At 50.4% G+C, this 19915-nt stretch overlaps 1 protein-coding gene across 1 annotated transcript in view; it reads right to left on the bottom strand.

The window, feature by feature from the left end:
* Positions 1–2774: 2774 nt before the first annotated feature.
* The window catches only part of LOC130490192 (myosin-10-like), a 77845-nt gene continuing 60704 nt past the window's right edge, over positions 2775–19915 (bottom strand). The window contains exons 35-45 of the mRNA XM_056864010.1: positions 18908–19120; positions 16862–17074; positions 15959–16120; positions 14576–14704; positions 13607–13695; positions 13286–13409; positions 10703–10911; positions 8797–8905; positions 8055–8227; positions 5612–5635; positions 2775–2968 (exon numbers count right to left, since the gene is read on the bottom strand). Of these exons, the coding sequence (XP_056719988.1) occupies positions 2776–2968; positions 5612–5635; positions 8055–8227; positions 8797–8905; positions 10703–10911; positions 13286–13409; positions 13607–13695; positions 14576–14704; positions 15959–16120; positions 16862–17074; positions 18908–19120 (1638 nt within the window). The 3' untranslated portion in view covers position 2775. The remainder of the gene's footprint in view (positions 2969–5611; positions 5636–8054; positions 8228–8796; positions 8906–10702; positions 10912–13285; positions 13410–13606; positions 13696–14575; positions 14705–15958; positions 16121–16861; positions 17075–18907; positions 19121–19915) is intronic.

Here is a 19915-nt window from a genome sequence, read left to right as displayed (position 1 = left end):
AAAAAAAAAAAGCAAACCCCCTGGGTTTTAGGGGGGGATATCAAATTGCTCAGAAGAAAATATTTGTTAGAAACAAATAATACAATAATAATAATAGGATTAACACAAATTAAGACAAGAAACCACCATGCAAAAAATGAGAGAGAGAGAGAAGGCAGGCCCACCCCCCATTTCCCTGGAGCCAGAAGAGTATAAATCTGAATATTTTTTCCAGGAGCCAAAGGTAGGATTTGCAAACCCTGCTTTCCAGGCAACTAAGAGTGACCACACAAAACACGTATTGGGCTGGGATTTTATTGGTGGAAAGTGCCGTCATGTCACAGTCAACTTATGGCAAACCCCATACGGTTTCCAAGGCAACAGACGAACAGAGGTGGTTTGCCATTGCCTGCCTCTGTGTGGGGATCCTGGACTTCCTTGGTGGTCTCCCATCCAAGTACTAACCAGGGCCGACCCTGCTTAGCTTCCGAGACCTGATGAGATCGGGCTAGCCTGAGCCGTCCAGGTAGCCTTACTATTTACCTGTTGCTAAACGCTAGCTTACAGAAAGTGTACAGCGCATCATATACAGAAGAGCTAGTGTGGTGTAGTGGTTAATAATGTCATTCTCAGCCATGAAGCTTGCTCAGTGACCACAAGTCACTTCTTCTCTCGGTCTGACTGGTCCCTGCCCACAGGGGGTGTTAAGAGGACAAGGGGGGGTTTAAGAACTGAGCATGTGTGTACCCCATTCCTTGGAAGGAGGGCAGAATGGAAATGTATTCCTACCACAGGCTTACTGAGATAATGCACGTGAAAGCAACTTTGAATGCTGTAATGGCGAGTATACAAATTTCTTAACCTTGGGATACCTCAAAGCTATTTCAGTCACAGCCGCCTCCTCCAGGAGAAAGGTAGCTAGCTCACCTTCATCAAGGCAGTAAGCAAAAGTCGGTGAAGAAAATGAGCCCCTAGATAGTCAGGGGCTTCAAGATTGCCTCTGTCTCATCCTGGGGTAAAGGGCTGCTTCACACAGTGTGTTTTTTCATGTGTAAGCAGCTTCTAAAGCACCACAGTTGCAGGAAGAAATATTTGCCCCATTTGCACATAAAATAGCATATGCATTTTGCCCACAGTTGAAGATTACATGTGTGCAAAGGTCACCCACAAAGCGATGCAAAGTTTCTGTGTAAACAAACCTGTTAATTCTAGGACAGGTGAAGACGGGTAATGTTCAGAATTCAACGCAGGCACAGTGGTGCATTTTTGAGAATCTGGCTCTAGCCCCAAACTGGATGTGAGGACGCCTCCAGTCACTGCATTCCTACTCATGAGTGAGAGAAGGAGGAAAGCTGCCAAGATTATCAAACCTCTTTGTACTTGGTGCTCCTCTTCTCCTCTCCCCCCTTCCAAATTCTGCACAAAGGAAATTAAAATTCTGTGCTTATTTCAGCAATTACCCTTATTTTGCATGCATCCGCTCAACTGCATGCCTTATACTAAGCCTAACATGTGAACGCTTGCAGAACCAGGGGTGCTTTTTCCAGTAAGGTGCTACACCATGGCAGGAGGCCACAAGCATACAGTAACGGAAGCAACAGCCTTTGGATGCTCTTGCAGATGCAGCGGGGGCGTTTCCAAAACGTGCATCTACAGTTCTTGAGGGCTGTCTCTCTCTTTTTAGAAAGAGAACGCAGAATCCATGCATGGTACAGTCACCCCCCAGGCAGCAGCCCAGGAGATAGTTGGGTAGGGCTCATCAGTAAGGGGGCAGCTATGGGGTTTGCAAATCCTAACTTCCTGACTTCAGCTGAATCGAAACAAATGACCCCGCAGGCTTAAAGGAGAAGGGGGGGAGACACAGATCAAAGTGCTCTTGACTGCTGGCAACGATATGTCCAAGACAGCAGGCTCCCAATCTCAATCCAGAACAGAAGGCAGGCCGAGATGAAAGGATTTCCAGTTCAGTCTCCGTGTTTGCCCGCGGTTAGGGGCAGGTGCCGGAGGAGATTCAGAAAACGGCAGCCGGCCATGATGTGCTGGAAGAAACATCCTCCCAGCGATGATAATTTCTCACATGTCCTTTATGGGGAGGGACATGAGAGGCACCTGCAGCCCCCCACCCTCCCCTTTCCTATGAGGGCCAGGAACGGAAGGCAAGGAGGTTTCAGGGAACAGGAATGCAATGGAGTGACTCGAGTACCCGGGGAGCAAAAGGCATCCCTGTTGCAGTTGCGTCTCAGTGCTGAGCAAAGTGTCAAAAAAGAACACAAGAACAACCCTGCTGCCCTCCCACTAGAGCTGGATGAACCAGGCAAAGGGACAGATGGACAGACCGCACTGCCAGATTAGGCCGTCTGCTGCCTCCAGTCTGTGTCCATTAACCTGCTTACAACATTTTAGATTGGGAATAAGAAGTTCCTTGACATTCCTACTGGAACTGGGGGGGATAAAGAAGGGCAAGAAGAAAAGTGCAGGAGAGGTATTGGCTATTTGAGTTGGGGGATTTTTTTTCTGTTAAAAGGGATATAGTTAAGATCCTGACCCCCCTCCAACTCCATCCCAATTCCACCCCTCAGGGGTGGTGGATATTAAAGTGCATCCTGATATAAGAAGATCTCACTCGAATTAGCTAGGAGATCCTTAAAAGAGGAGCCAGGATTGGCAGCGGGGCTGGGCGAGTGGGGGAGGGGTGGGAGGGCCCTCCTCCCCGTTACGGTATTCATTTCCGACAGTGCGCAAGGCTGGGGGTGGGGGATCCCTACCCTGAGAACGGAGGGTCTGAAACACCCTTCCTCATTCTGTCTGGGCTGTCTCTGCAGGGGGCGGCTGTGGCTGTTGCTGCCCCTGAGAGGAAACCGGGGGCTGGGAGGGCTGGTGATTCGCGGAAGGGGAGTCACTTTCCGGGTCCTCGGTCTCCTCATCCGAAACGCCGTCCAAGCGGAAGACCTGCCGCACGGTTCGGGTGGTGAAGCTCAGAGGGGTGCGCCTGTGGTGGGGGAGGGAGAGAAACAGAAGCTGCGGTTATAAGCGCAGAGCTCTTACCTGGCAACTCCTGGTGGGAATTCGGCAAGTTTCTCGGGTAGCTGTTTTCCGAGTACTGCTAAGAACCCCTGCCCCCAAGCAGGAGTAGACTCTCTCTAGCAAATGCCCCTATTGCATTAATTGTAGAAGCACTGCCTCTGGGGGAGACCCCGAAGTTCTCAGCTTCTTCTCTGACACCGGGAAGTTTCTCCAATCCTGAAGGCGTTTCCAGCATAGGCGTGACTGGCACTTCCGGGATAAACTGATGCTAATAGGCCAAGTCAGTTTTGCACCACAGAGACCTCAGGAGACAACTGACTACAGGGCAATTGATAGCCAACTAATGGCAGATCTGAAGTCAGTCCTGGAAAGTTTAGGAAGAGTCTCTCAGTCTAGAGCAGGGGTATCAAACTGAATTGGTACAAGAGGTTGATGTGACATAAATGCCACTTGGTCGGCCGAGCCATGCCTCGCCAGCCGAGATCGAGAGTGTGGGGCAGTGGCTGCCTCAGCTGGCTCATGGGTCAGGTAAGAGCTCTCAAGGGGCCGGGTCTGCCCCCGGGCCTTAGGTTTGACACCCCTGGTCTAGAGACGAGCTTGAACGATGCCATCTTGCTTCCTGGAACAGGCAGGAAAGCCATGCAAGTGCACCAGCTCCTCTCTTCTAAGCACTCAGACAGGCACTTGCTAGAGGTCAGAGTTGTTTCCTGACAGCTGCAACTCCTTGGGGATGTTTTGGGAGAGCCTATTAAGATTAGGGTTGCCAAGTGCCTGGTGGTGGCGGGTAAAATCCTGTCAATCCACCAGGCTGCCTGCCGACCAGCTGAGGGCTGGCGGGCAATGCGTGCACGCGCACCTGCACAACACGCCTACGTCACAGCCGGGTTATCCCGGAAGCGATGCGGACGCTCAAGCAACCTCCGCAGAAACTCTATGAAAACCACAGAGTTTGGGCAGTGATTGCTAGAGCATCTGCGGCGCTTCTGGGTAAACCCGGAAGCGACATAGGCATGGGAAGCATGCGTGCATTACTCCAGGCACGCGTGTGTGTCGCGCGCAACAGCAACGTTCCGAAAAAGCTTCCACCAATGGAGCTACGGGACCTGGTAAGCCTAATTAAGATGCATACAAATTGGTCACATAATGATTATGTCTTTCCTTCTGCTTGTTTTTAAAGCAAGCAGGGTGCATGCTCGCCCTCTATGGGCATGAGATGGCCAGCATAAGGGTTACCACTTAGAGAGGTAGAGGCCAGTCCAGCCTCTACCACCGGCCAGAAGGGGGGGAGGTTGCCCTGCTCTTCTTCCCTTCTCCATCTTAGTACGCAAGGAAAGACCGCTACACTCCGATTATCTACTCACCTTTTTTGCTCGAGCTTGGGGTTAAACCAGTCTGCTTTCTTTACCTTTCTCTTTGATGGACCTGGCCTTTCCGTTTACGCTCTGAAGGGCAGAGCCTGCCTGGCTCTTGGTTTCATCCACACCCGTTCCCCCACCAGCATCCCTGTGCAGCCCACTGTTAATTCTTCTGGGGTCTGCAGTGGCAAAATTAAATAGGAGTCCGGGGGCACCTTCAAAAGACTAAACCTCTCACGAAAGCTCAGGCCAGAATAAATTTTGCTAGTCTTTAAAGGTGGCGCTGGACTCCTGTTTAATGTCAATGGCTCCAAGCCATTTTGGGAGACAGATTTTTGTTGAAAAGTTGAGATGGATTAAAAAACAGCAACACAACAGCAACCAAACCTCAAGCAAGCAAGCAGCGTTAGACAGAAGCGGTATTCCCCTCGGGAAGAAGAGAGTCTAGAGCAGGGGTGTCAAACATAAAGCCCGCGGGCCAGATCCGGCCCCTTGACAGCTCTTATCCAGCCCACGAGCCAGCCACCACCTCCCACTCTCGATCTGGGTTAGCGAGGCATAGCCCAGCCCGACCAAGTGATATTTATGTTATATCCGGCCCGTAACAATGGAGTTCAACACCCCTGGTCTAGAGCAGGGCTTCTTAAACTTTTTCCACTCGTCGCCCCTTTTCGCCTGAGAAATTTTTACACGACCTCGGGTTCATAGGTATATAAAATAGGCATACAAATCAAACATCTACTGAGAATAAATCAAATTTTTCGCGACCCCCACATTCAGTTACACAACCCCATGTGGGGTCGCGACCCACAGTTTAAGAAGCTTTGGTCTAGAGAGTCCTGTCTCCCTCCTTGGGGCTGGGGTAGGTGAAAGCTCTTCTGATCAAAAATGCTCTTGACAACACTCACTACCAGCGGCACCTCGTTTACTGGGAACGAAGCAGCCAAGGATGTCAAGCACAGGCCTTACTGGGTCACTGCCTTGCCCCCTTGGCAAGGGCAGGAGTAGCTGCAAGCAGAAGCACACGTTTCCCCATAGTAAGTACAAGCGCTGCTCTGCTACCGAGAGCAGTCGCTAGACGTGACCAAAGCACGCGCTCCTGCCGGGTTCTCTACGGCACCCCCTGCCGGGGACAGTGAAGCCACAACTGCACACGCACAAAACACAATTTCTCCCTCCCCCCTTCTAGAAATTGCACTGCACGGCAAACACACATGCAGAACCACCAGGGTGGGGGGAAGTTGAGAACGTACTTCCGCTGCCGGCGCTCTAACTTGCTGTTGGGTTGAGAAAAAGATGGAATGTAAAGAGAGAGAGGGAGAGAAAACAAAGAGATGCCAATATTGAAAGGATGATCTGGAAAAGAACCCCACACCGAAAGAGGAGGACAGTAAACAATATGAGGCCAAGAGCCAGGGGTGTTTAGGTTCCAGGCAAGATGAAGACATGGTTGGAGACAAGAGCATAAAAAGACGATGGGGCATGCTGACCATAATATCGCTGACCAATAATTGCTCTACTCTGGGTCACCTGTCATCTTTTATTTGTCTCTGAAGAAGAAGAGTTGTTTTTTATATGCCAACTTTCTCTACCACTTAAGGGAGATTCAAACCGGCTTACAATCACCTTCCTTCCCCCTCCCCACAACAGACACCCTGAGGTAGGTGGGTCTGAGAGAGCTCTAAGAGAGCTGTGACTAGCCCAAGGTCACCCACCTGGCTTCATGTGGAGGAGTGGGGGAACAAATCCAGTTCACCAGATTGGCCTCCGCCACTCATGTGGAGGAGTGGGGAATCAAACCCAGTTCTCCAGATCAGAGTCCCCCGCTCCAAACCACAGCTCTTAACTACTATGCCACACTGGATTGTATGATCTTTCCTTCCTATTATGAGATATATATTTTAATGATGAATATGTATTTGCATTTTAATATTTTATGAGAAAATTTTAATTCTTTAAATTATGCTAAATTATGTCACTAATTTTAATGTTGATTTTATTTTGGCGGAATTTCCACCTTATTCTGTATGGTTGCTATGGCTTTTTTTTTTGCTAATGCAATAAAGACTTCGTGATGATGATGATAATAGAACTGCTGAGCCTGAGGGGGAGGGGGGCTAAAATGTTGAAGAGGAGGCTCCGAGTTGTCATTCCCAGGTTCTCAGTGGTTGCCTAGGAACCAGGATTCAGACAGCCAGCACGGTGATGTGGTTTGATTGTTGCACTAGGATCTGGGAGCCCCAGGTTCGAATCCCCCACTCTGTGCCATTGAAGCTTGCTGGGTGACCATAGGCCAGTCAGTCACAGTCTTTCAGCCTAACCTACCTCACTAGGATAAAATAGAGGAGGGTTATGTAAGCCACCTTGGGTCCCACTGGGGAGAAAGGTGGGGTATAAATGAAGTAAACAAACAGATTCTTGGGTTCTTCAGAGGGCGGGAGGTATTTCTAAAAGGAAGCCAGAACATCTGGGGTCTCTGCAAGGGAGGGAGAGGAGTCAATCTTTTCTTGTTTTAATTATTGGGGGGAAATGTATAACATTGCTCTCTCAGGCCTGCCTCCTCCTTGAAGGATCCTTTTCCTTTATGGAAGGAGGAGGAGGAGAAGACGATGAAGAAGAGTTGGTTTTTATATGCCGACTTTCTCTACCACTTAAGGAAGACTCAAACCGGCTTACAATCGTCTTCCCTTCCCCTCCCGACAACAGACACCTTGTGAGGTAGGTGGGGCTGAGAGAGCTCTAAGAACTGTGACTAGCCCAAGGTGACCCAGCTGGCTTCGTGTGTAGGAGTGGGGAAACCAACCCGGTTTCACCAGATGAGCGTCCGCCACTCATGTGGAGGAGTGGGGAATCAAACCCGGTTCTCCAGATCAGAGTCCACCGCTCCAAACCACTGCTCTTAACCACTACACCATGCTGGACATGTCACTGGCATAAAGATACTAGCTGATCAAAGTTTGCTTATGAAGAACTATCGTTCTTTTTTGGGGGGAGTGGGAGGGAATGCATCTCCTTGCTTCATCTGTATGCCAGTAAACACAGGCACCAAAAGGAGGAAATGTGTGTGCGTGTTAAGTGCCGTCAAGTTGCTTCCGACTCATGGCAAACCTATGAATCCATGTCCTCCAAAATGCCCTATCGTCCGCAGCCTTGCTCAGGTTGTGCAAACCGAGGGCCGTGATTTCCTTTATAGAGTCAATCCCTCTCATGTTGGGTTTCCCTCTTTTCTTGCTGCCTTTAGCTTTTCCTAGCATTATTGTCTTTTCCAACGAGGAGGAAATAAACACAGGTAAGTCTTTTTCTGCAGCCAGTGCAACACAATGGATAGACTGCTGGATTTGGACTGGAGGGATCTGGGTTCAAATATGCGCTCAGCCACAGAGCTCTCTCTGAGTGGCCTTGTGCCAGTCACCACCTCTCAGCCTAGTCAACCTTGCACGGTTGTTGTGCACTCCTTGGAAGACAGGCAGCATACATAAGTGATGATCAAGTAGGGTGTGAAAAGGACAGACGAAACCGACATCTGGAAGAATGGGGAGACGGGAGGAGAAACTGGATGTCCAAGCACCGCCGAATCTACCCCCACCTTAGCTTGGGCTCAGAACTATCAAAACGGACAGAATGCTAATCTTCAAAACCAGGGTTCTGTATTGAAATCCAGCCAGTGCCAAGCACAGCCAACGTACGACCACACACCTCAGGCGGTTCCGCAGGCTGGTGACCTCGCGGTTCATGGACTCAGCCGACTCCGTGACGTCCTCGAGCTCACGCTGCATGCGACGCCGGCTGGCGTTGGCTCGCGATACCTCTTCCTCTGCCTCCTCTAGCTGCCGCTTCAGCTGTTTCAATCGCAAGTGGCTCTTCTCAACCTGCAAGGTTAGGTGACCAAAGAGAGTGGCATAGAGTGAAGGCAAGGAAAATCCTTAAAAACAGAAGTAAATCCAACCGGGCAAATTCAACATAGAGCCATAGGGTTGCCAGGTCCCTCTTCACCCCGGCGGGAGGTTTTTGGGGTGGAGCCTGAAGAGGGCGGGGTTTGGAGAGGGAAGGGACTTCAATGCCATAGAGTCCAATTGCCAAAGCGGCCATTTTCTCCACGTGTACTGATCTCTATCAGCTGGAGATCAGATGTAATAGTGGGAGATCTTCAGCTACTACCTGGAGGTTGGCAACCCTATAGATCCACCTTCTTGTATGCCCATTTTCTCACTCAGAACTGGGGTCACCATCCCTGGCCTGGGAAATTTCCTGGAGATTTCTGTATCTGTTTCCCCTACACTACTCAAATGTGTGGGGGTTTAATATAAAGGGGGGGAACGCAGCACCTCCTTTTACTTTTTCTCATTATTTTTTTAATGCTTAGCCCCTGGTATTAAAACCACACCCAGAGTTCAAAACATGGGTGGCACAGTAGGGTTCACACGCGTCTTTCCTTTACCTGATCCTTATACTGATCTGAGTTCCTCCTCTCTTCATCCACCTGTAGGATGACCTCCTTGAGTTTCTTTTCTGCCCGCCGCACCAGTTTCCCTGACAAGATCCTCTCCCTAGAAAAACAGAAAATGTAGGAAGATGGGTTGAGGGAGAGAGAGAGAGAGGGATTCTTCATCCTCCAACTGGTGCAAGATCATGGTCATAACTTTCACCCATAAGATAATGTTTCCATAACTCTTGGGCCATTTATTCATGGTCAATGTTGATGCTCGCTCAAAGCTCTTTTTTTAAATGTGACGTTAAAAATGCCTATTCACGGTCCCGACGCAAAAGGAGAAATTCCACCCCCACTATTCGCCTGCTCCTTTGTTCCTGTTTGCATAGTCATTAGCTATGCACATCCTAACATGCTACTATTGATTTGCATGGTTCCTTGAGGAGGATTTTTCGGGGCAAATGCCAAAGATCGCGTTAAGTGGGCTCTTTAGTAATGCGAAGCAGGTATGCGCCGGCTTTGCAGTCACCTCCGGAATGACGGTTAAGCATGTAAAATTAAAAAAAATATATGCAGGGCAATTCAGTCTGGAACACGCTGCTAATTACCATGAATAAATGGCCTTTGTCATTCCACACGGACAGCAGAATGAGTAATCATATGCAAATATGTATAGTTTATGCAGATCATAGGATTCTAATTTTTGTTTGAAAGCAAGGACAACAGGCCCATGGAGTTATCCTGGGAATACCAAGGCTGTAGAATAACGGAAAGGGTTCAGGAGGGTGCTTTTATAAGGGCATAGGATTGTACTGACCTGACAGGGGAGGGGCCTTGGCTCAGTGGGAGAGCATCTGCTTGGCACAAGGTCCCAGGTTCAATCCCAGGCATCTCCAGTTCAAGGGACTAGGCAGGTAGGTGATGTGAAAGACCTCTGCCTGAGACCCTGGAGAGCTGCTGCCGGTCTGAGTGGACAATACTGACTTTGATGGACCAAGGGTCTGATTCAGTATAAGGCAGCTTCATGTGTTCATGTGATATGTATAGCCCAGGCTAGCCCGATCTTGTCAGATCTTGGAAGCTACGCAGGGTCGGCCCTGGTTAGTACTTGGATGGGAGACCACCAAGGAACTCCAGGGTTACCCACACGGAGGCAGGAAATGGCAAACCACCTCGGCCCATCTCTTGCCTTGAAAACCCTACAGGGTAGCTATAAATTGGCTGTGATTTGACGACGCCACCACCAGGACTGTACTGCTTATCATACATTGTTATCTTCTGCTGCCTTTTCTACTACTTCTGTGACCCCATTTTTTGCATTGTTTACAGCCTGGAATGTCTTAGTACAGACAACAACAACAAAACACCTCCACCAGTCTGACTTCTAATTTTATAATTCTACTCCAGTTACATTGTTTATTGCATGTTTTATACTGTCTGACTGCATCGCAGCTATATTTTGCGACACACCTCGAGTCTCAACGAGATAGCTGGGCTATAAATGAGTGAATCTAAGCAAGCAAGTAAATAAATATAGCATGACTCAAGCTAAGATTAACTCAGACCTGATTAGTAAACAGGACAGGAACCACTAGGAGCCTCAAGGGAATAGCAAGGTATACATATTTATCTTTGTTCGTATTAAAAAACACATATCTGCAACCTTGCCCTGACCTGGATGGCCTGGGCTAGCTTGATCTTGTCAGATCTCGGAAGTTAAGAAGGGTCAGCTCTGATTAATACTTGGATGGGAAACCACTAAGGACGTCCGGGGTTGCTACACAGAGGCAGGCAATTGGCAACACACCTCTGTTTGTCTCGTCTTGAGAACCCCCTGGGGGGGTCGCCTTAAGTCGGCTGTGACTTGACAGCACTTCCCACCGCCACATCTGCATCCTGAGCCCCATTCCTTTACCTGGACTCCTGCTCCAGCTGCTCCTCCAATTGGGCTACCTTGGACTCCAAAGTGGCAATTGCGAGTTTGTATTTGGACTTGACGGACGAGTCCATCTCCCCCAGCTTGGCCCGCAGGTCTTTGTTCTGGCGCTCCAGCTGCTGCCGGGCGTTCTCAGACTTCTGCGAGAAGCTGCGCTCGGCCGCCAGCTCTGTGGTGAGCGTCTCCACCTGCACAGGTGACAGGTTAGACAGGTTAGAGGGGATAGAATCACAGAGTTGGAAGGGGCCATACAGGCCATCTAGTCCAATCCCGTTTAACGCAGGGTCAGCCTAGAGCAATGGTGGCGAACCTATGGCATGCGTGCCAGAGGGGGCACTCAGAGCCCTCTCTGTGGGCACGCACGCCATCGCCCCAGCACAAAGTTCGCCTGAATTCGTTACTAGAAAGCCAGAGGGCCGAGGGGGGCGGGCTGCTCCCCTCCCCCTTTCCACGAGCGCCTGAGGGCATTTCTCACATCGCCTGCCCCTCTGCCCAGCTGCCCAATGGGAGCGCTTCCACCCTCCCCTGTCACATGCGGCAGGGTGGCTCACGTGCTGGGCAGCTCACATGCGGCGTGAGGTTGCGGCACGGACGGCAGCCTGTTGAGTCTGTGGCAAAGGTGATTCCCATGGTGGGGTTGGAGAGGAGCTAGGTTGGAGGGGAGCATAGCTCACAGCGTGGCATAGCTGGAGGGGAGCAGAGCGCTCAGGCCAGTATTCAGGTTAAATTGCCGTGTTGGCACTTTGCGATAAATAAGTGGGTTTTGGGTTGCAGTTTGGGCACTCGGTCTCTAAAAGGTTCACCATCACTGGCCTAGAGCAGGGGTCAGCAAACTCATTAGTCAAAAGAGCCAAATATCAACAGTACAACGATTGAGATTTCTTTTGAGAGCCAAATTTCTTAAACTTAAACTATATAGGTAGGTACACTGTTTATTAACTTAATAAACTTTAATTAAAGTTTTAAGTCTTAATTAAACTGTAGGTACACTGGGGGGAGATGCTAGGGTTGCCAGGTCTCCAGCCACCACCTGGAGGTTGGCAACCCTAGTAGAGGAAGGGAGGTGGGAGGGATGGAGAAACTGGGAAAGGAAAGAGAATGAAGGAACTGGGGAAGGAAGGAAGGAGGAGGGGCGGAGAAGAAAGAAGAGAAAGGAAGAGAGAGAAAGAAAGAACTGGGAAAGGAAAGAGAAGGAAGGAACTGGGGAAGAAAGGATGAAAGGGAGGAAGGATGGAAGGAAGGAAGAGTGGGGGAGGGACAGAAAGAAAGAGGAAGGAAGGAACTGGGAAAGGAAAGAGAAGGAAGGAACTGGGGAAGAAAGGATGGAAGGAAGGAAGAAAGAAGAGGGGGGAGAAGGGGGAGGGGGAGGACGGCGGGGAATGGCAGGCCTTTCTCTGGCGGATGCGCGACTGTTGAGGGGCTGCCTGGCCCTCCACGAGCACCCTGCATGCCAGGCAGAAGGCTCCGGTGGGGTTTGGCGGGGCGCATTCAAACCCGGGTCTGCAAGCTGAAAGAGGCGGCCGGTCGGGGACGAAACGCTTTCCCGCTGGGCCCCGGGCCTTCCCCCCTGGGCCCCGGGCCTTCCCCCCGTTCCCCTCCATGGCTTGCCAGCAGCCTCACGCGGGACCAAGTCGGAGCCTTCAGGGGCTTCCCTCCTCACGGGCGAGAGGGCGAGCAGGCCAAGGGCTGCCTTCGGAGGGGGAGAGGGGCGCGTCGCCCTCGTCGCCACTCAGGGAGGGAGCTTGCAAGGCGCGCCGGACCTCCCTCGCCTCTCCCCGGCCAGCCTACCTGCAAAAGCCACCGAAGGGCACGTGGAGAGAGCAGGCGGAGGAGGCTGCCGCTGGGCTGGGGGTTGTAAACTCAGCGTCTCGCCCGGCAACCGGCGACGCGGAACAATGCGCAACAGGAGGGAGGCCAGGCCTTCGTCCCCCTGCCGGCCTGCGTCAGCGTGCTGGACAGGCCAGTTCAGGAGGGCGGCGGCGGCTCCAGGGCAAGCATGCTCATCGCCGAGTAACCTTCAACTAAGGACAAGCTATGGGGCGCGGAGGGGGGGTTGAGTGTTTTGGGGACGGTGGAAAGAGGAGATGCCTCCCTTGGATCGCCCTGGCAACTGCGGCCCGCCTGCGCCACTTCTCCCGTCGACTGACCGACCCACCCCGCACGTGCCTGCACGTGGAAAGAGCCGCATGCGGCTCGGGAGCCGCACTTTTGCGACCCATGGCCTACAGCATCCTTGACAAGTGCTTGTCAGGGATGCTCTAGGATCAGTAGGAGGAGGTGACAGTGCTGCCAGCAAGCACCACAGTGTAGCTTAGTGGGGATGATGCTGGACTAGGATCTGGGAGACCCAGGTTCAAATCCCCCCCCATTGTCTTGGAAACTTTGTTGCATGACCAAAGTCAGTCTCTCTCAGCCTAACCCACTTCACAGGGTTGTTGTTGCAAGGATAAAAAACAGAGAAGCAGAGAACAACGTCATAAACTCTTTTGGGTTCCCATGGGGAGACAAGTAGGGCGTGTAAAAACACACTAACGGCAGTAGCCTCCAAAAGCAGCAATTCACCTGCATGCTAAGCTTGCGGTATCGATCATTCAGGAGCTCCATGTTGCTCTGCTCTTCATCCAGCTCTTCTTCTAACTGCCCGATTCTTGCCTCCAAGTGGCGTTTCTCATCTAGGAGGGCGGACCTGCAGTGCAGATTTGGGGGGGGGGGGTGTACAGAGGGTTAGCAACTAAGCAGAGGGCTATCTCTGAAAAATGATTCGGACTAAATTATCCCCAGAAGACGTTTCAAACCATTTTACACTTGGGCAAAGAGAAAGAAAAGGAGCAGCGGGGCAACTGGAAGGGGGCTTGAATGGGGCGGTAATCCGCGCGCACTCACTTGCCGCTGTTCCCATTGGCCAACTCGTCGGCCAGGTCGTCTCGTTCCTGTTGCGCCTGCCGCTTGGCTCGTTCTGAGGCCGCCAGCTCCTGCAAAGGATGGGAAAAGTGGCGGAGGATGGGTTAGAACCTCATGGCAAGATCCATCTGTCTCTGCTCCCCTTCAAGGAAACAGGAGAATTTCTTCTCTCTGGAAGGAGGAAATCGACCCCAGGATCCCAGCAGGGATTCTGTGGAAAGGGGCGGGGCATGATTTCCAACACTGAGGCAGATCTCTATCTCACAGAACCATAGAGTTGGAAGGGACCACCAGGGTCATCTAATCCAGGGCTTCTTAAACTTTTTCCACCCGTGACCCCTTTTCGCCCAAGAAAGTTTTACCCAATCCTGGGCATATAGGTATATAAAATAGGTATACAAATCAAACATTTACTGATAATAAAGCATAAAGAAATTTATTCTAAAACAATTCTTTGGTGTGTGTGTGTTTGTGTATATAATTTTCCATTTATTAAACAAGAAAGCAAATTTACATACTAATGAGATGGATGTGCTTGTTGCCAAATTTTTTGCGACCCCCACATTCATTTATGCGACCCCATATGGGGTCACGACCCACAGTTTAAAAAGCTTTGATCTAGTCCAACCCCTGGCACAAGGCAGGAAATTCACCTTCCTCCCCCAGCCTCCAGTGACCCCTACTCCATACCCAGATGGCGGCAAAAAAAACCCCAAAAACACCTCCAGGATCCCTGGCCAATCTGGCCTGGAGGAAAATTGCTTCCTGGCCCCACTACCCTGGGCATGCAAGAAGGGGCCATGAGAGCAAAATACTGATGCAAACCTTCCTGCCCTCCCTCTCATGATCTCTACACACACATCCTCCCCACAGACCTTTGCTGAGCCACATTAACATCCGCGGGCTCAGCTGGCAGTTTCGCCAGGAGGGCCCCAAGAGCATCGCCCTCACCTCCTGCAGCTGCAACAGCTCCGCCTCCAGATTCTTCAGCTTCTTCTCGCTCTCCCGGGACTGGATGAAGATCTCCTCACGGGCTGCTCGGGCCTCCTCCACTTCCCGCCAGAGCTCTTTCATCTGGGCCTGGAATCAGGAAGGGGGGGGGAAGAGAGAGAGAGAGAGAGAGAGAGCAGAAGTAGCACCAGCCCACACCTTTTCCCCATCAAGGCAATTGCCCTGGTAGAAAAAGGTAAAGGTCTCCTGGGCAAGCACTGGGTCATTCCTGACCAATGGGGTGAAATCACATCCCGACCTTTACTAGGCAGACTTTGTTTCCGGGGTGGTTTGCCAGTGCCTTCCCCAGTCATCTTCCCTTTATCCCCAGCAAGCTGGGTACTCATTTCACTGACCTTGGAAGGATGGAAGGCTGAGTCAACCTTGAGCCGGCTACCTGAAACCGACTTCCATCAGGACAGAACTCAGGTCGTGAACAGAGCTTGGACTGCAGCACTGCAGCTTACCACTCTGCGCCACGGGGCTCTTGGCAATTGCCCTTGGTAGTAAGGGAATAAAGGAAGGGTCTGTGTGGCTGGGGCGTGCACCTCTATGAGGACTGGTTAAAACGCTTAGGGCTGTTTAGCTTGGGAAGAAGGTGGATAAGGGGAGACATGATAGAGGTCTATAAAATTATGCATGGTTTGGAGAGAATGGACAGGGAGAAGCTTTTCTCCCTCTCTCACAATACCAGAACGCGGGGACATCTGCTGAAGCTGGAGGGTGCGAGATTCAAAACAGATAAAAGGAAGTATTACTTCACAAAATGCATAGTTCAATTGTGGAACACCCAGGATGGGGTGATGGCTGCCAACCTGGAAGGCTTTAAGAGGGGAGTGGACAGGTTGATGAAGGAGAGGGGTATTCATAGCTAGTAGTCAACATGGACACTAGTCAAGATGCATACCTATTCTCTCCAGGATCAGAGGAGCATGCCTATTATATTAGGTGCTGTGGAACACAGGCAGGACAATGCTGCTGCAGTCGTCTTGTTTGCTTCCTAAAGGCACCCGGTTGGCCACTGTGTGAACAGACTGCTGGACTTGATGGACCTTGGTCTGATCCAGCAGGGCTTTCCTAACGGTCTTATGGAGGATGGGGCTATCCATGGCTACTAGTCAAAATGGATACTAGTCATGATTATCTCCAGGATCAGAGGAGAATGCCAAATATATTGAGTGCTGTGGAACACAGGCAGGATAACGCTGCTGCAGCCGTCTTGTTTGGGGGCTTCCTAGAGGCACCTGGTTGGCCCCTGTGTGAACAGACTGCTGGACTTGATGGGCCTGGGTCTGACCCAGCAGGGCTTTCCTTATTTTGTCTCCTCGTGCCACGCACACACACCTGCAACTTGCGCAGCTGTTTCCCTGCCTCGTCCCGCCCCTTGTTGGCAGCGTCCAGCTGCGCCATCGCCTCCTGCAGGTCGAGCTCCAGTTTTTTCCGGGCTGCCAGGGCTTGAGCCCGTTGCTTCCTCTCGGCATCCAGTTCGGCCTCCAGCTCCCGCACCTGTAGATGGTCAGATGGTCAGCGCAGATGGTCAGAAGACACCTTTGCGCCCCACTTTCCACCGTTTCATTCCTCAAAATACGACGGATTGTATGAGTGACTGAGAATTGGGCTGCTTCCGTGTGTATGAAATATCTCCTTTATATTCTGTATAAAGTGGACCAGAGATCCATAGCAGAACAAACCATACCTGAACGATGCCTTGTTTAGGGACTCTCCGCCCACCCAGAGGAAGGCAGACACCTACCGGCTCCAAGCCAGACAGATTTAAAACTCACCACTTTGTAGCTCCAGCTGTGGGCTTCCCACACCACAGTTTTACCTGCCCCACCCTTTATCCATCTCACCCCTCTTACCCAAACTGTGCGTCACCGTTCTTTACCAAAAAGAGGAAAAGATGCCAGGTAACCGGTGACAGCTTTATTGTCATGTACAGCCCCTAAACATTTGGGGAGGGGCTGTGGCTCAGTGGTAGAGCGTCTGCTTGGCATACAGAAGGTCCCAGGTTCAATCCCCGGCATCTCCAGTTAAAGGGACTAGGCAGGTAGTTGATGTGAAAGACCCCTACCTGAAACCCTGGAGAGCCGCTGCCAGTCTGAGCAGACCCTACTGACTCTGATGGACCAAGGGTCCGATTCAGTACAAGGCAGCTTCACGTGTTCAATGCTTGGGGGCTTTTGACCACCCCAGCCCCCCTTCTGCCGCCTGGGCCTGCTCACCACCACCCACCAGCCTCCCCACCTGCTTGCTGAGCAGCTTCTTCTTGTCATCGTTGGCGTCGTCCCGGCTCTGCAGCTCCCTCTCATGCTGGGCCTTCAGGGCCTGCATGTTGACCTCCAGTCGGAGCTTCCCGTCCTCTGTGGCCTGAAGCTCGTCTTCCAGCTCCTCCAACTGGGCCCGCATCTCTTGCACTTGTTGCTCCAGCGCCCGCTTGGACCTTTCCAGCTCGTGCACCTGATTTGGAGGGGGGGGCAAGAATGAACGGATTGAGGTATTTTGCGTAGGGGGGAGTGGGGGTGGGGTCAAGTGCAAAGACCACACTGGGTAGGGACCCCGGAAGGCTGCCTCCCCACCAGGACATCCAAAAACCTGCCTGGTAGCCAGAGGGCACCGACACCCAAACTGGGGGCTACCCTGCAATCTTCCACTCTCAGCATATTACAAGAAAAAGCCGGCTAAAACAAAACAAGCAGCAAAACTATGGTAGTTTTTAAATTTTATGTTCATTTACTGCAGTCCCAGATTTTTAGACACAACAAAAATCACGAGTCGGCTTTTCTCCTTGATTCCGGGTTTTAATTGCATCAGCCAATCTACTCAGTTACGCTGTGTTCCTTTATAGTGAAAATGAGCCTGAGATTATAAAGGCAGCTCTGGATGAAATATACATAAATAAATTTTAGACTTTACAATTTACAAATGTAAGTTTATTTTTTTAATACATTCATGCACTTTCAAAATGACATAAACTGTATTATTCAGACCACTGAAGAAGGCTTCACAGACGAAACGCATATGGTCTGAGCTGTGATATTGTTTGGGTATATTGTCACACTGTTTTAATTTTGTGTTTTTACGTTTATTTGGCATGTTCAGCACAGATATATAGAGGTTAGAACAGGGCTACATACAAGTGTTTATATTAATTTTGTGTTTGTATTAAATTTTTATTCACACAAAAAGGGGGCTAATATTGTATAAACGGCTGTTACCGCACTAGGTATTCCCAGCGATGTATTAAGAGTTTGAAAATGTTATAAAAAATACTGTTCGCACTTTGTTTGGCCCCTTTAGCTGTGAAGACGTCTTCCAACCATTTTTTAGCCATGGCATCCAAAAACCCTTTTAAAGCGATGTTTTTTATAACATTTCCAAACTCTTGATACATTGCTGGGAATACCTAGTGCAGTAAAAGCCATAAAGTGGTATTAAGAACTAGCAGACTATAAAACTAGGTGTCTAAAATTCTGGAATAAGTTACTTAAAAGGTAAGGAATCAACATGAAATCATGGGCTAATATTGGCTGTTAGTGCGGTAACAGCATGTCAGACCTCATTTCCCTCCCCAGAAAAGGAGAGACCCCCTTGATCTTATGCCACTTCTGTCCTTGTAAAATCTATTGACTTGTAGCAAGACTCCAGCTGCTGCACATACTGGTTTGTTAAGTTAGAGCAAACCTAGGTTGTTCGGCTTGAGTTTTACAAACCAAAGTTTGCTCTGTGGATTGTGTTATGAAAATGTGTGCGTTTCCAGGAAGCTGTTGTCTACTGGAAATGACAACCCTAGCCCAAACCAAACTGAAATTCAGAGTCAAGACCTATTTTCAGATACATTCCAGAGTATGCTCTGTAAACAATCTCTAACTACTTCAGTCCTAGGACATTAAGACATTTGTGTATGGATTCCAATAACTAGTAGCTGGTTTGTTTGGTAAAGCAGCAGCCCAACATTTTGCTACCCAAGGAGGCAGCGTCATCTCTTATAATCCTGAACTGTCATATCAGTGAAGGGAAGGGCCGTGGCTCAGTGGCAGAGCATCTGCTTGGCCTGCAGAAGGTCCCAGATTCAATCCCCAGCATCTCAGGCAAGTAGGTGATGTGAAAGACCACTGCCTGAGACCCTGGAGAGCTGCTGCTGGTCAGAGTAGACATTACTGACTTTGATGGACCAAGGGTCTGATTCAGTATAAGGCAGCTTCATGTGATCCCTTAGCGCCTTTTAGCTCTAAGCCCACGGTTTCTCCACCTTCCCTCTCCAGCAAACCCAAGCGGTTTGGGCAGCCTTACGTTCTTCCCGACGTCATCCTTCGAGCTGACCAAGTCGTCCATCTCTGCACGCAGCTGCTTGTTCTGCCTCTCCAGCTCGTCCCGCATCTCTTGCGCCTCCTCCAGGGCGCGGCTCAGTGACAGCACCTTGGTCTCTTTCTCGCGGGCGTCGGCCTCGGCCCGGTCCCTTTCCTCTGCACAGCGGGCAGAGATCAGCTTCTCTTCAGCCAGCATCTGCCAGAAAACCAGATATACGTAAAGTGCACCACTGAGTTGCAACTGCCTTATGGCCGCACCCCATGAAATTCCACCTTGAGAAGGTGCAGAAAAGAGCTTGAGAAGGTGCAGAAAAGAGCAACCAAAATGATTAGGGGACTAGAGCAACTGCTCTATGAGGAGCGGTTGAAATGCTTAGGGCTGTTTAGCTTGGAAAGAAGGCGGCTGAGGGGAGACATGATAGAGGTCTATAAAATTATGCATGCTATGGAGAGAGTGGACAGGGAGAAGTTTTTCTCCCTCTCATAATACTAGAACACGGGGGTCATCTGCTGAAGCTGGAGGGTGAGAGATTCAAACAGATAAAAGGAAGTATTTCTTCACACAATGCATAGTTAAATTGTGGAACTCCCTGCACCAGGATGTGGTGATGGCTGCCAACTTGGAAGGCTTTAAGAGGGGAGTAGACATCTTCATGGAGGAGAGGGGTATTCATGGCTACTAGTTAAAATGGATACTAAAAAGGTAAAGGTAAAGGTCCCCTGTGCAAGCACCGGGTCATTCATGACCCATGGGGTGACGTCACATCCTGACGTTTACTAGGCAGACTTTTACCTATGCATACCTATTCTCTCCAGGATCAGAGGAGCATGCCTATTATCTTGGGTGCTGTGGAACGCAGCCAGGATGGTGCTGCTGAAGTCGTCTTGTTTGTGGCTTCCTAGAGGCACCTGGTTGGCTGCTGTGTGAACAGACTGCTGGACCTGATGGGCCTTGGTCTGATCCAGCATGGCTTTTCTTACGTTCTTATGT

The sequence above is a fragment of the Euleptes europaea genome, chromosome 18 (assembly GCF_029931775.1).
Source record: "Euleptes europaea isolate rEulEur1 chromosome 18, rEulEur1.hap1, whole genome shotgun sequence".
NCBI classification, from domain to species: domain Eukaryota; kingdom Metazoa; phylum Chordata; class Lepidosauria; order Squamata; family Sphaerodactylidae; genus Euleptes; species Euleptes europaea.
Note: the sequence above shows the minus strand (reverse complement) of the source record. Positions and strands in the feature narration are given on the sequence as shown.